This window comes from Carassius gibelio, chromosome A3 (genome assembly GCF_023724105.1).
Source record: "Carassius gibelio isolate Cgi1373 ecotype wild population from Czech Republic chromosome A3, carGib1.2-hapl.c, whole genome shotgun sequence".
NCBI lineage: Eukaryota > Metazoa > Chordata > Actinopteri > Cypriniformes > Cyprinidae > Carassius > Carassius gibelio.
The window spans coordinates 13,395,417-13,410,579 of NC_068373.1; the positions used below are offsets into that span (position 1 = coordinate 13,395,417).

The window sequence follows — 15,163 nt, forward strand, 5'->3', positions numbered from 1 at the left end:
CAGCGAAAATAGGCCCACATGAGCGTTTCATTTCATCCTATTGACATCTGTTTTGTTTTTGTTATAATCAAGATTCAGTAAATTGTATAGCTCAATGTTTAGTAAACGTATTGCTCCGATGTCTGCAAAGCTAATTAGCTTCACTATAACACATGCATATTTTCATTTGTATATTCCTGTTGTAGTGGAGGCTGGGGCTAGCTGTCACACAGGGAAGTTGTCACAATATGTTTATTGTCTGTTAGACAAACTTGTGTTGTCTCCAAACTATAATTTAAATTGCACTATATTTTTGTTATAGCTGTTGGCTAAACACGTGAACTCAATAACACCATGCTGACATACATTCATTGATAAACATGTCAACTGTGTACGGATATTTATTTCTGGACATGGGTGTTTCATAAATGTCACAATTTTATAGTTGCCATAAGATTTAAATGTTCTAAATTTATAAAGGTTATTAAAAAAACATTTAGTGACCAGTGCTGATATATTCTGTAGGATAATGTATGACAACCAGCCCCAGACCCTCTGCTTGAAAAAAATAGTTTGCTGCTTTAATATTTGTCAATTATTTTTCCATGTTTCTATGATATACTGAAAAACAATGATAAGCATATCATATCATACGTTTTAAAGGCTTTTATTGGCAAAAAAAAACATTATTTACAGTGTTGACCATGGTTCTTCATAACCTCTGCAGTTCACTCTGGCATGCTGGATATTAGCTTGTGGGCCAAATCCTGACTGATGGAGATCCATTCATGCCTTTTTACTCCTCAGAGTTAATCACAATTTATGGGCTTCAGCTTGTCCACTCGCCTTTTGAGGACTGACCACAGGTTCTCTATGGGATTGAGATCTGGGGAGTTGCCTGGCCACAGAAACGATTTCAGTGTATTGATCTTCAAGCCACTTCTTTATCACTCTCACTTTGGTAATGGGACTCCATCATGCTGGAAAACGCATGGATCACCAAACTGCTCATGGATCGATGGAAGAAGTCACTCTTTCAGGAAGTTTTGATACCATTCTTTATTCATGGCAGTGTTTTTGGGCAGAATTATGAGAGAGCCCGATCAACAACCCCACACATGGATGATCTCAGGATATTTCACTGTTGGCACAACACAGAACTCATGGCAGTATTAACTTTTTCTTCTCCCAACAATTGATCCAATTATTAATTTTTATTTTTTTGTCCAGATGTCCCAAACAGTCAGAAGGGAGCTTCAGAGAAAATAACTTTGCAACAGTCTTCTGCAGTACAATCCTTGTACTTTTTTGCAGAATTTCAGTCTGTCCTTTTTCTTGGAGAGAAGATGCTTTTTTGCTGTCTTTCTTGATATCAGGCAGTTGTCCAAAAGTTTTGGCCTCACTGTGTGTGCAGATGCTCTGTATTTGCACTGCTCTGCACTGCTGGAGACACGATTCTGTAGCTGACTCCTCAGGAGGAGACGGTCCTGGTGCTCGCTGGACACTCTGGGATGTCCTGAAGACTTCACTGCAGTCGAACCTATCTCCTTGAAGCTCTTGACAATCCGGTAAATGCATCTTTAAGGTGCAATATTCTTTGTAGCAATTTCCTTGCATGTGAGGCCATTTTGATGCAAAGCAATGATGGCTGAACCTGCACGTGTTTATTTGGAGGTAACCATTGCTAACAAGTTTTTCTTCCCTCCTTTTATAGCAATCATTCTGCTCTTACAATCTAATTAGTATTATAGTGACTAACATGACTATTACTCATTCACACTTTCACATGTGCTGCTGATATGATTAGAAAATTAATTTTAGCTACTCTGTCATGATCCAAAAACAGTGATTTTTAAAAGTTAATATTTTGGCCAATTAAGCTTTTAGCAATTATTTACAATGCATCTGTTCACTTTACACAATAATCTAGAAAAAATGTGAATGAACACCACAACAGTTTAAGCAACGAACTTTGCAACGCACAACATTTATGTCATTGCCGAAACTTTGGTCATTATTGTATTTTACAAAACAAATACTCACACTTGTAGACACGCCCATTATATACACATCTCACATGAGTAACCCGAGAAAACATCACCTGTGGCTCAAATTAGCAGGTGGGGGTATAGCTCAGTGGTAGAGCATTTGACTGCAGATCAAGAGGTCCCCGGTTCAAATCCGGGTGCCCCCTGTTTTTTCCAGACCAGGTAAATATGAACTATGAACCCCTCTAGTAGTGGGTTTTCCAAGAAAGTTTGGTGATAACATAGGCCAGACGTGTGTCACCTGCAATGACTATCACCTTGCAATAATAAAGACAGGACCCGATTACAATACAAACTGATCTGTAGTTAATTCATGGCTATATGAAGCTGTTAATCCATTTCCCGCTCGCGCCCTCGGTCTCTCTCACTTAGATTTTACGTAAAGATTTTTGAAACTCTTAACTGTTGCTTGTTTAGGCCAACAAGTACAACAGTAAGATTACAATGAAAGTATATGAAGGTTTGCACAGGATAAACTGACTTATAAAAAGGATAACTGAGCAAACTCACTGAGCTACATGCAGTTATTAAAATTGACGCCCAACTTAATATGATGAAAGTCTCATGAAATCAAAATATCTATTGTATTTGAAGTGGACTGCATGTAGTTGTGTACTTGGCCACTAGATGTCGCCCCAAACAAAGTGAAACACATCAGAGAACTAATCATCTGGCATCTGATGGAAGGTGTGAATAACACAAATAGACATTTTATAACATGGTCACTAATCTCTGTTTAAATCATGTTTTCTTTTCTTTAGCATGACTTATAGGTGTGACCATACCACAGTAATCGGAATATTGCAGTCATTTGGCTATGTTCGTTATTGAGGACAGTACAGACTACAGCTCAGTAATAATCTATCTATATAGAGGTTTTTGTTTATAAACGTAAGGACTGGAATATAGTGCACAACTTAAAATCCACATCGATTTAAAAATAGATCATAAAAGATTAGAAAACATGCACTACACACTTGTCGACGTTGTAAAAACTGGACGAGCATCATAAACGACTGAGGACCACACACCACCAAGTTGATCACACACACTCACACACTCACGTAGAAACACGCGCCTGGATGCAAAGAGACACACGTGTGACTAACATAGAATGTAGGTGACAAACGAAACTGTTGCAAAAATAAAACCGGTTCCAAAACCTTGTTTATGGGAAGCCATTCAGGAAATAATGCGTAAATGTCAAAACTATTGGTTGACATACATTGGTTTTGTCAACTATAGGTTTAGGTACATCAGCTAGGGATGGCTCAAGTATATATTGGCTTCCCATACGTTTGATATGATGTTTTATATATTAACAACTTAAAACTTGGAGTCATCATCACGCACTGAGATTTTCTGTTAAATCTATTAACCATCAATACTCGAATTCTCGGGAATCCGGACTGAAGTCAGGTACTGTAAATGTCTTGTATTCCAGCTTTTACGGTAACGATCTTGTAAAATGTAATCACAGAAGAATGTTTTAATGGAAGTTGGTTTCCTCATGCTTTGTGTGATTAACTCGTTCTAGCACCATCCAAATTCCTACAACTGTAAACTACATCGGAAACGCGTGATTGACAGGCCTACATCCTGATGACCCACTTCATAAATGAATTGCCATTTTCTCTCATTTTTTCAATTTTACTTTTGCTAAATTGTGACTTTAGAAATTATCGTTGGAATAAAAATAAAACAAATTATATAATTTATTTATTTTATCGCAATTTGCGCTTCCCAATAGAAATTGTCCAAGTTGATATTTAGCAAGGTGTGTCACTCACATCTGTAAGGAATAAGTATATCCTGATATTATTATTTTTTTGGTCCTTGACAAGATGTGCTACTCATGTAGTCATGTTCACAGTAGCTCATCCCAATAAAGGAGTTTATTAAAAGCATGGCATCATTAAATATCAGTAGATGATCCTGAGCCTGCAGATCTGATATTCTGAACAATGGATTGCTACGCGAATACCCCAAAGTATTTCTTCAAGCTGCACTGATAAAACTCATTCAAAGTTATATGTTATTGTATTGAATTTTTCACTCCATCATTTTAACTATTGAGTTCCTCACTGTATCAGAGGTAGCCATGAAGAGTTTCATTATTAGCTACAGTAATATTAGAATCTACATGTCTAGGCATAAAAATATTGTTCTGATCCAAATAGAATAAAATTATTATACTTATTTTCTTAGACTAATGTATACTAATAGATAAGAAAATGTATTTTGACTTTTGCACCATTCTAAAACCTAGAAAATCTATTTGAGGTCTTATAAAGATTTGAGTTTAGTACATCACCCATAAAAGGGTGCGGATTACACCTCACCTTTGTAAGGAGTAAAAAACAAGTGTTTTAGAAACCTATATTAAAATAAAACGTTGGTTACAGAATGTCCACTGACAGTGACATCTTCCTTAATGCATTTGCAAATCGAAATGCGCTAAACATGCCTTACAAATACATATTCATGTCTTTCGTTAGTTTTAAGTCTTAAAGTAATCATTAAGAACAAATTCATTAGCATACGGATCTACAAAAGGAGGGGACAGATTATCATCTGAAAGATAAATGCAAATTGAGCTGTAGTAAGCTTCTGCTTGATCTTTCTTGTCTTTATCTCACTTGGTCTGCACCTTTATTTTACCTACTCAACAGTTATACATATACAGCTAAATATATTTATCAAAGACAAAGGTGTGTTTTAGTAGCTTTTTTATTTGTACAAAATGTTTTTGTACAAAATTATATAAGAAAACATATTATGAACATCCAGTTTACTTAATAAAATAAAATACTCGAACATGTTCCATTCTGCATGCACACATCTGTACAACATACACAAATCAATTCCCTTTAAATACTTCAAGTAATGCTTGTTCAATAGCTTAGCGGCTCATCGTGAATCAGTACGGGTATGTGAACCATCACCCCACCCCTTTCAGATGGATGACTGTAGACAACAACTCCACGCGAGAAGTGGAGCTGTCAGCACATCCAGAGGTCAATACAGTGGCACCGACACATCATGATCAGGTCAGATCATTTCAGAGGTCTGTAATGTAAACACATGGACCTCTAGAACGGAGTCACATCATGTACAAACACAAATGTTTACACACACGCACACACACACACACACAGAGAGAGAAAGAGTCTCCAGGCTTGTTCTGGTATCCAGAGTAAGTGGATGCATTCCTCCAGGATTCAGTATTTGAAGATTACTCAGACAGAGGCACTGATAGCTGGATCAAAGTCTTAAGTGGGCCTTATCTCTCTTTCAGCAGTTTCAGAGGTTTGAGAAGGACTGTTGCTGGACTAATTCGCCACAACACGGGAGCGCATCCAATCTAGACTGGCTGGTAAACTGTAGGGGAAGAGAAAGAGGTGGTTACACACTAATTAGATAGGCTTTCACTCAGATCAGGACTTGAAAACATCTTAAACATGCAAAACACACAGATAAACATACACAGCCTAAAAACACACATACCCTTCTCCAGTGAGGGCGCAGCAGGCCTGGACATGCCAGGAGTGATCGCTGAGCGAGCCGAGAGTCAGACTCTGAGAGATCTCTGCAGCAGACATGCTGTTCTTCATGTCCTGCTTATTCGCCAAAACTAGCACGGATGCGTTCTGCAGTTCCTGTGTGGACACATGAAGAGGAGAAAGAATGAAATTTAACTTTCGACAATAAAATATAATGTTCAAAACAGTTAAGACTAGGGCTAGACTCACTTAGGCTGGCCTAACCTGACCCTAAAAGCCTGATTCAATCATTTGTTTGCCCATTTAAAATGTCCCTAGATTAAATTTTAATAACGTTAAAATATTTTCAATCAAATATATGTAGGTTAATATTGCTGGTTCTTGTTATATTGGTGAATATATATGAAAAAATAAAATAAAATAAAAGCATGTCAATTTAGTTTAAAAAAAGTAGAAAACATGCCATACTTATTATTTTTTCCCCCTATCAAATAAGCTATGGTTTCACATGGAAAAAAATGGCTTTTTAAACCAGGGTTATATCATTGTAAACTAAAACTTTTTATATATATATATATATATATATATATATATATATATATATATATATATATATATATATATATATATATATATATATATATATATATATATATATATATATATATATATATATATATATATATATATATATATATATATAGAGAGAGAGAGAGAGAGAGAGTTTTTTTTACTGATAGAAAATAAAATATAAATGTTAGATGGAAAAGCAAACCAAATGAAGATCTTTTATTAAACCCAGACCATGATACTAGACATGCAAAGAGCATGAAATACCAATCATGAAATATTCATAACAACGGTGTCATGAAGCAGGTGAATGCAAACTAACCTCATGTGCAAGCATGTGATGAAGTTCCTCTTTAGTTACAGTCAGGCGTTCTCGATCAGTGCTATCAACAACCACGATGACAATCTGTTACAATTAGAGAGGCAAAATAGGCATTTTATAAGTCTACAACATTGACAATAATATATTGTATCTGACTTTAAGCAGTGGAGAAAGACATCATTACAATTGTCACACTAGAAAGGCATGCAGGTTAATGACACACACCTCTGTATTACAGTAATACGAGTTCCAGGTAGCTCTGAGACTCTCCTGACCACCAATGTCCCAGACGAGGAAGCGTGTTTTCTTTACTGCAATTTCCTCTACATTGCTGCCAATTGTGGGAGAAGTCTGCACGGCTTCTTTTGTTAAACTGGAAAGAATAATGTACATGAGGTTCAAAAGCTGAGAGGAAACACGTAACATGTAACAACAAACAGATAAACACTTACAACTGGTAGAGGATGGTGGTCTTTCCGGCATTGTCCAAACCAACAATAATGACTTTGTGTTCTAAAAAGAGAAAAAGAAGAATGTCAGTGGACACACACAAACAAATCTGGTTTACAGTTCCTTTTGGGGACTCTCCATAGGCGTAATGGTTTTTATACTGTACAAACTGTATTTTATCTTGCCCTACACCAACCCTACACCTCACAGGCAAAAACCCCTCATTCTGTATGATTTATAAGCTTGTTTGTGTTAGTGTGCATTCAGCTTTTAAGTCCCCACCAGGATAGAAAAACATGAACACAGTACACATACACAAACATGTTTTAATCGGACTTCGTTTAACCTGTTCTGTATGACAATGTCATCTGATAACATCAACCTGATAGACATCCCTGTAATGCATTTCTAAGAATACGGCGTTCAGTGATCTATCTCTGTTCAGGTTTAACAAAGTTCAGAAAAGTTGGGTAAATTGGTGCAGAATAAACTACAAGCAAAACTCCTGCGATCTTTGAACCTCACTGGCTTGTATTGTGCAATCTTATCTGACATGCGTACAGACAGAACAGAACATCCTAACACAGACTTGCACAAACATGTATTTGTCAAAGACTTGTTATTATTGCCACTTAAATGGGCCTTTCACATATAAAAATATTAACCCTGATTAATCTTGCGTCACATTTCAAACACTATTCATATTTGATCCTGGTTCAGTAACTTAATTTAGTTTCGAAGATTCACACTGTACAGTTATTTATGTGGTATTGATCGAACTAAAAAGTACAACCAATGTGACTGTTTTGAACTCTGTATATCCATCTGTGGATGTTTTAAGTGAATGTCAAATCTTAATTCTTTTGAAACATGCAGTACAAACAGAAGTCCGATTTTCGATAGTTTAACCAGCGCGTGAAAGTTTCAGAAGACAAACAGAGCTAATGAATATTTAATGATATCGAGCGGAGGCCGTTCGTGATTGGTTAAAGACTGCTATAAACAGCTCAAATCGCTTCTGAATACCTTTGACACCACCACGGTTTCATAATCCAGGGCTAAAAGGGTCGACTGTTTTATAATTGTTAAGATGAAATATTAAATCAGATTTCACAATGGCCATCCGGAGTTTGAAAACACGTTAACCATTAAGAAGTCGTATTGTAAAAGCCATATTAGAGTAACGTTAACTTAACGTTAAGGACAATGTTAACGTTACTCGGTTAATGTTAAAACAAGTAAAACCATACAGTTATTCGAACAAGCCCATTTAATATCATATTAAACGTTGATAAAATACGTAACTTGCCAAATAAGCAGAATAATAATAATAAAAAAGCACATCCTTTTGTAAATTCGCTTAAAAAGCTCACCTCTGTCTCCGAACACAGTCATCAGTTTGGCGAATAGCAGCCCCATCCCCGAAGTGGATTTAAAAGCTCGGTTTGGTCAATCGATCACACCAGGTTCTCTGATCGCTGAAGTGAAGTTGATCTGCTTCCTTTGATTATTTAAATCTGGGCTGTGAATACTTCACAGTAAACGTTACGTCAAAAAAAGGATCCAGGCGACCGACAGTGTTGCTCTGTATTGTCAAACAGTTCGTAAAGATGCCCAAACTTGTGGTCGAAACCTTAAAAGAGTATTTCCCTGAGTGTCTGTCTAATGATCCCTCCGCTGTGATACGTTAAATCAGGCCGGAATACGGGATTTTGTCGTATTTTCCGTTTCTGCCCATTTTAACGATGGTTAATGACGCAGAGGCCGTGTCACGCCTTTCAGGGTAACGTTACGTTATTCTAAACGACAAATCCTCATTGGATGCCCACGGCGATGACGTAGATCTCCGCACTGTTCCCTATGCCCGTGTTTGGAACGGGGCGGGGTGTGCTCTGGTAAGTGTGGCGTTTTATTTTCGCATTACAGGGGAATTTGAGAGGAAGTATTATCAGAAAGCAAAAGACAGCCCACGGAATTCCCTGGACTCTCACAACAGGCATAAATTGACCACAATAACAGACGAGTTTCCTTTCTGTCACGTGATCTGCTTCTGATATAAAACCAGATGTTGCCTTACACAGGTGACAAATCAATAACCTTACTTGACATTTTCTTCTCACCTCAGGGGCTTCTGAGATTCTTTATCAACCCTCATACAACCAGAAATCATTCAGAGAAAGAAAGAAAAACAACAAAAACCAAAGCAATATTATCAACTGTAGTATAATGATTTGAAAAGTTATAGCTTAAAAAAAAAAATCTAACCATATTATCACCAGAATATAGCAAGTGATGAAACCACATTGTTTCCATAATGTAATGTGTTTTGCTGTTTCTGTTCATCTTAATGTGATCGGAGCATGATGAGTTTCCTGTTGTCTTCTTAGCGTCAGCTAAATGAATAAATGTAAATGTAAATGTTCTTAGAATGTTTTGAGCTGAATCAGGTTTCTCACGCTCACACCTGAGGACTACTGTTTTCACAGTATGAGCCTGTGTTTTGATCACTTTGGGTAGCCGACTTAAATGTCATGGGTATGTGGAATAATGTGACACAATGTGAGAACATCTACAGGAAGAGCAGAAGCATGCATGCACAGACTGCATTCACACCATCGTACAAATGCATGAGTGTGGTTGAGCGTCATCCACACATCTGGACCACATCTGGTCTGCATCCTGCCCCCACTGGCCTCTTTTTTGAAAACTAAAATATGGTCACAGGTCAACCTAGTTTTGGGTCATCTGAAGTATTTCTATGAGCCTGGATCCACGCTGCAGCTGGTGTATACCTCGAGATGGGATCCCAGGGTAGGAACAGAAAGACAAATAGAAAATAATTAGAATAGCTGCTGTTCATAACATTTAATTCAAAAATATGTTTGTGACTTTTATCCGATCTAACAAGGGTGGGCCTGAGATTCATTATGTGAATGCTTGGCTGAAGAGGTATGTATTCAAAGAGGGCAAGTGTGTTTGAGCTCCAAATTTTGTGTGATGTTTTTTTTTTTTTTCATATACCCACTTGTGAACAGAAACTGTTTGTGGTTCAGGCAAGATGTTTCAGTGTTCAGACACAAAGGAGGAAGAAAATATTTCTCATGCATGATTACAATTTCCAGATTGTGCAGTCATATTTTGCAAGCTACGAAACAAATGAAAGGTAATAAAGAAAATGATGTCATTATTAATTCATAAGCTGTCCGTTTAATATGGCTCTATCAGAAACGTTGTATCAACAGCACATTATTTACAAGTAACGGGTGAATTCAAGCGTTCAACTGTAAACCAGGATTGCCCCCATTAATGAGAGGTGATGACCATCTTTTCATTTCTTCCTTGCACCCCATTGTCTCAATCCTGCATTGTTTCCTTGCTCCTTCTTTCTTGTGCTCTTCCTGACCCCCCACCACCCTGTCCACCCCCATCACTTCACACCATTTCCTCTTTACCCTGTTTATCACTTCACTTTGTGATCCCTTCTTCTCATGTTTCCCACAAGTCTCTAATGGTTTTCAGACTTTTTGACTCCAAGGCTCCAACATGATATTCAAAGGCCTCCCCTCGTGTTTCCACTAAGATTCTTCTGCTATTTCTCATGTATTTATGACAAAGCTGCTTATTGTTTTACTTTTTATAAATATATGAAATGTATTGTTGTGGCTTATGGTTTTATTAATCAATTTATTAATGTAATATTAAATATAATATATAATGTATACCTTTGGCATATTTCATATTTTATTAGCATACTAAACTATGGAACCATTATTCATTTGATGAAGTTATATTCTGTATTCAAGAACTGTATGTTCTTCAATAAAACCAAAAGTTATTGAGGGGAAAATAAAAATAAATTTGATTTCAACTTACTTTTTTTTTTTTTTTTTTTTTTTTTTTAGTATTTCAATTTGAATTACAGATTTATCATTTTATTATAATAACATTAATATTGTAATATTATAAACTGATTTACACATTTTTACTAAACTGGATGCTCACTGAGGCCCCCTGGTTGAGAATCACTGATGTATTGCATCCATTTTGTAGGAATCTAAATGATGTGAAGATAGCAATGACACAGAAAGCAGTTGATCTGGATTCAAATTTTTAATTAAAATATGAATTTATCCACAGATTAAAAACAAAAAGTAGAATGGAGCTACAATCAGGCACCAAAGAATACATTTGTTTTTCTTATATTTGAAACAATTGCGATAATGCAACAATAACATTATTTAGTAAGCTATCTACTTGTATATTTAGCGTATTTCATCATGATGATCTTTTCACACATAGGTGAGGGTAAAAAGAGGCTCAAAGACTTCACCAATCCTCTGGTTTACATAAAAGAGTAAAGACTCCAGATTTTCTCCCATTTCACACACACACACACACACACACATACAGTCCTGGCTTAGAAATTGGCCACAGAGATAACAACACAAATAGCAGTGGCATTAGCATGGGTTTGGCAGTAGGATGTGTGAATGTATGTCAGTGTTGAGTTTGCATTCAGCTTCTCAGCCTCTGAAGTGGATCCTTACACTCTCATGCAGTAAACGCGTTTAATATTAAAATGGCCAGCGGTGCCAACATGTCGCTATGAAAACACTGTAAAATGGCAGTGTAGACTACTATCACACATAACATTAACTCAGTGTTGCACTGAGTTAAGACAACCCACCAAATTTATGGTGGGATTGGCCAGATGAAAGATTACGGCACTTGTGATTGGTTGGCCCGTGTGACTGACGTGCGAATAAGGCAGAATATGTTTCCAATGGCAGTGGTACACACTAGCGGCACAAATGCTAAAAGCCCTTAAGCAGGCACAGAAGACGGGACAGAGCCGGTTACAATCAACACAAAGCTATTTGTGTTTGACTTTAGCAGTAATCTCAGACATTTTGGGCCTTTAGTTCTAAAGTTTGACCATATTCATTTTCTTATTTATATTTGCATATTAGCCTTTTAGAACTTCTAGCAGATCTGGATTAACATCTGCTGATGCATGTTAGCGCATTTTAGACCCAAGAAGCTATGGCATGTGAGAAAGACAGCACCCCTTTTAGATTGGAGGAGTATACAGCAGCGATGGAGCTCGGTAAAGGTTTTAGCAGGCTAAAATCTGGATAGACCTTTTTAAACTCAATAAATAAAATAAATAGGATAAAATACAAAACAAAAACACACTCTGCAGTACTGTAGTCTGGGGAAACTAATTGATGGATCACTCCCAAGCGTATCAGAAAGACCTTGTTTAAGACTACAGAGAATGCGCACACACACACACACACACACACACACACACACATACCCGACCACCAATGATACAGACACACACATACGTTCGCAAAATTTTGGTTATACATTCTGAATCATGTTTAATTCTCAGCAAGAGCAGTTGCTAACCTTATAATGATTAGGAGTCATGCAGTACTATACAAAAGTAAAATAGAAATGAAGAAAGGTTCTCGTTTATTCTCCTCAAAAAAAAAAACTGATTTAAACTAAAATACTGTGACCATATTTCCTTATTTTCCCAGACATGTCCTGGCCAGGATTTCTAAAGTCAGAGCCAGCCTGCAGATTAGAGTTGACGGATTTCTTAATAAATCGCGTAGTGCATGATGGACACAGACTCGGATTTCTTTTTGGATTCCATCCAGTCAGAGGATATCAAACGTTTGATATTTTAAGTCAATTTTAAAAAGCATATAGTTTTCATTTGCCATGTGTTTGTCATCTGCATTTGTCATTTTTTCCTCTGAACCGATTTATAAAGTCGGCAAATGTGTATGATGCTTCGTGTTTATAAATCTGTTCAGATTGTAAAAGTTATGTGGTGTATTCCAGCCTTTAGAAATCCTGGCCATGATGAAAGCCTGTCCGAGAAAACGAGGACGTATGTAATGACCGAGAGCGTTGTTAGCCTAATGCGAATGTTGTGAGTGTTAGCTCTACAGCGTTTGTCACTGATTGTGTGTTTCTCTGGGTTGTAAACAGATCCAACTATAGAGATTCTATTTAGTGTCATCCCAAACAACTCCTCACCCTCGTCTCAGGTGAACCTGCTCTAGCTAATGTACACATCTTTGCTCCACTCCTCCTGGTTCTGGTTATGGGCCGTCGTCACCCCGCCACCTTCTGCATCCTGAGAGTAGCGCTCCCTCAGTTTGCCTCGTCCACGCTGGTGCTGATTGGCCGGTGGTGGGACCACGTTGAGGTTCTCCTGATCAGGCTCCGCCCCTTCGTCCTCCCAGGAGGCCTGGCGAGGAGCGTGGTGGGCCGGGTTTAGACGGTACGAACGGCACGTGTCCGGCTCCTCATATGGGTCTGTCTCCATATCGTCAGTGTAGGCAGAATCCCGGCTGCCCTGGGTCTCGGAATCGAAAGTGTCCTGCCGTGACAGACCTCGTCCAACTGTTTGCAGCTGGCTGCGTGAAGAGCGCAGTGGCTGCTTGCCACCCAGGTCGCTCTGATAGTCGTTGAGACTGCCACGTTCAGGCCCTTCCCTCTTCTGTTCTCCATGCACCAGGAATGGCCCCTACAGCAACCCCAAAACACACCACAAAAGGCCATTGCACATGCAGAAACACAAAACAGAGCAAGCAGCATGTTAATACAAAGGTTAGAGGTCAGCAAGTTATTTCAACACATTCCAAGCAATACTATAACAAATGGCATACATAAAATACATTCTTTACTTATGCTATTATAGGAAAAGATCATTTTGGCAGTGAGATGCCAGTGGTCAGTACTCTTATGCTTTGTGTTGTTGCACAAAGCTATTACTATTGCTATGAACAAACAACAGTTGCAGTTAGTTACCTGTGATTTCTAAGTTTCTAAGTAAAGATATCTTAAAATACCTTTTAGTTTTTCAAAACATTAGAAAGTGAAATGTATTTGATAAATTGCATACATAAACTCACACCATGCACGTAACGTAAAAAAGATTAATCATTAGTGCCATCTAGTGGCCATATCAAACACATCACACAATAAATAAAGCTGATTTCAACTTATTTGGTGATGATTCAAAAATGTTGGGGTAGATTTGATCGTCTAAAGTAGATCAGTCATCTTTGGAGTTAAAAAGCATCTCATATTGCAACCCTCTTACAGAAAAATTATGAACAAAAATATTGACCAATTTTTTTTTCCATCATATAAGTTATATTTTTATTTTGAAATCATTATATATATATATATATTTTTTTTTTTTTTTATTATTAAATAAAATAATTAAGAAGTGAAGCTATTTCAATATTTCAGGGGCCTTGTGACTATAAGAGGAAAGCAGTCTTTTATTAAAAGAGCATCTCAAAGCTGCTAACTTTGGTCTCCTAGACAACCGTGTAATTGTGAAAACTGAGCAGATGGATGGTCATTTTTTGTTCAGATTGCAGTGAGATAGTTGTAAACGCACACACACAGGCACTGATCCATCCTTGGTTTCCCTCACTCACTCACTGTCTCTCGCTTCTGCACATAGACACACGAACACACTTTCATGTAACTTGGGTAAACAACATTGGCGTCAATGCACATACATAAGCTGCTGTTAGAGTTTCTGCTCAATGTTAATAGGATAATGGATCTGAGTGTGCTTTTTCAGAGCTGGTGCTATGGAAACCTGGAAGAGGGTAGTGATCTGAACTACGTTTCCTAGATGACAAGAGGCCACTGTAAAGACCGGCAGGTGTTTCAGATGAGGGGACACTGTGTGGACTGTGGCACATGGTGGACTTACGATGATTTTGATTATATACGGGATGTTTTGTTAGTGTGTATGTGTGTGTGATTTATATCACTGAGAGATCCGTCAAAGGAGAGGAGCAGAAACAGATAACAGAATAACAGTTGGGCATTTCTATCTCTTGAGCAGCCATCGCTACATTTCTGTGATTGGGAGACGGGTACAAGACCCTCCAATATCTCACTCTAATCCTGGCCCTGTTTTTAGAGGGCATGTTCCTCTTCCTGTTGCCCTTGCTCTGTAGCGGCGTAGCCATCGAAGAGCTCCAAGTTGCGACGCAGGGAAGTGAGCACCTGTACCTGCAGATTGGAGACGGGTTCGGGCGAAGCTGCCAGGGCGGCTGTGGCCATGGTGCGGTTGAGCAGAGGGTTGGGTGGGTTGCTGCTCGGAGGATGTGTAGCCTTCCAGTAGGCCTCCAGGTATTCAGCCAGGTGTTCACATGCATCCTCCAGCTGATTCTCATCTAATATTATGTCAAAAAGCTCCTGAAAAGGAGAAAAGGATGTGTTTTAAAAGGAAGGGAACA

General features: G+C 37.9%; 2 protein-coding genes and 1 non-coding gene across 6 annotated transcripts in view; 1 reads left to right on the forward strand and 2 right to left on the reverse strand.

Annotated features, from left to right (window-relative positions):
• The first annotated feature begins 2,101 nt into the window (after positions 1–2,101).
• Positions 2,102–2,173, forward strand: trnac-gca (transfer RNA cysteine (anticodon GCA)). Its single transcript has one exon. It is a non-coding gene; the product is annotated as a tRNA-Cys (tRNA).
• A 2,566-nt stretch (positions 2,174–4,739) lies between these two features.
• Positions 4,740–8,649, reverse strand: LOC127947760 (ADP-ribosylation factor-like protein 5C). The gene is made up of 6 exons (XM_052544687.1): positions 8,246–8,649; positions 6,875–6,935; positions 6,648–6,795; positions 6,423–6,506; positions 5,535–5,686; positions 4,740–5,408 (listed from the first exon to the last, which is right to left on the reverse strand). The coding sequence occupies exons 1-6, from the start codon at positions 8,289–8,291 to the stop codon at positions 5,360–5,362; spliced, it is 540 nt and encodes a 179-aa protein (XP_052400647.1). The 5' UTR covers positions 8,292–8,649; the 3' UTR covers positions 4,740–5,359.
• A 2,318-nt stretch (positions 8,650–10,967) lies between these two features.
• LOC127947776 (voltage-dependent L-type calcium channel subunit beta-1) overlaps positions 10,968–15,163 on the reverse strand; it is a 36,525-nt gene continuing 32,329 nt past the window's right edge. For 3 of the 4 annotated variants that reach the window (XM_052544688.1, XM_052544689.1, XM_052544690.1), the window contains 2 exons: positions 14,937–15,122; positions 10,968–13,422 (listed from right to left, as the gene is read on the reverse strand). In XM_052544688.1, the coding sequence (XP_052400648.1) occupies positions 12,952–13,422; positions 14,937–15,122 (657 nt within the window). In that variant the 3' untranslated portion in view covers positions 10,968–12,951. Of the gene's footprint in view, positions 15,123–15,163 lie in introns of all 4 variants that reach the window. The other variant, XM_052544691.1, reaches the window with a different exon arrangement.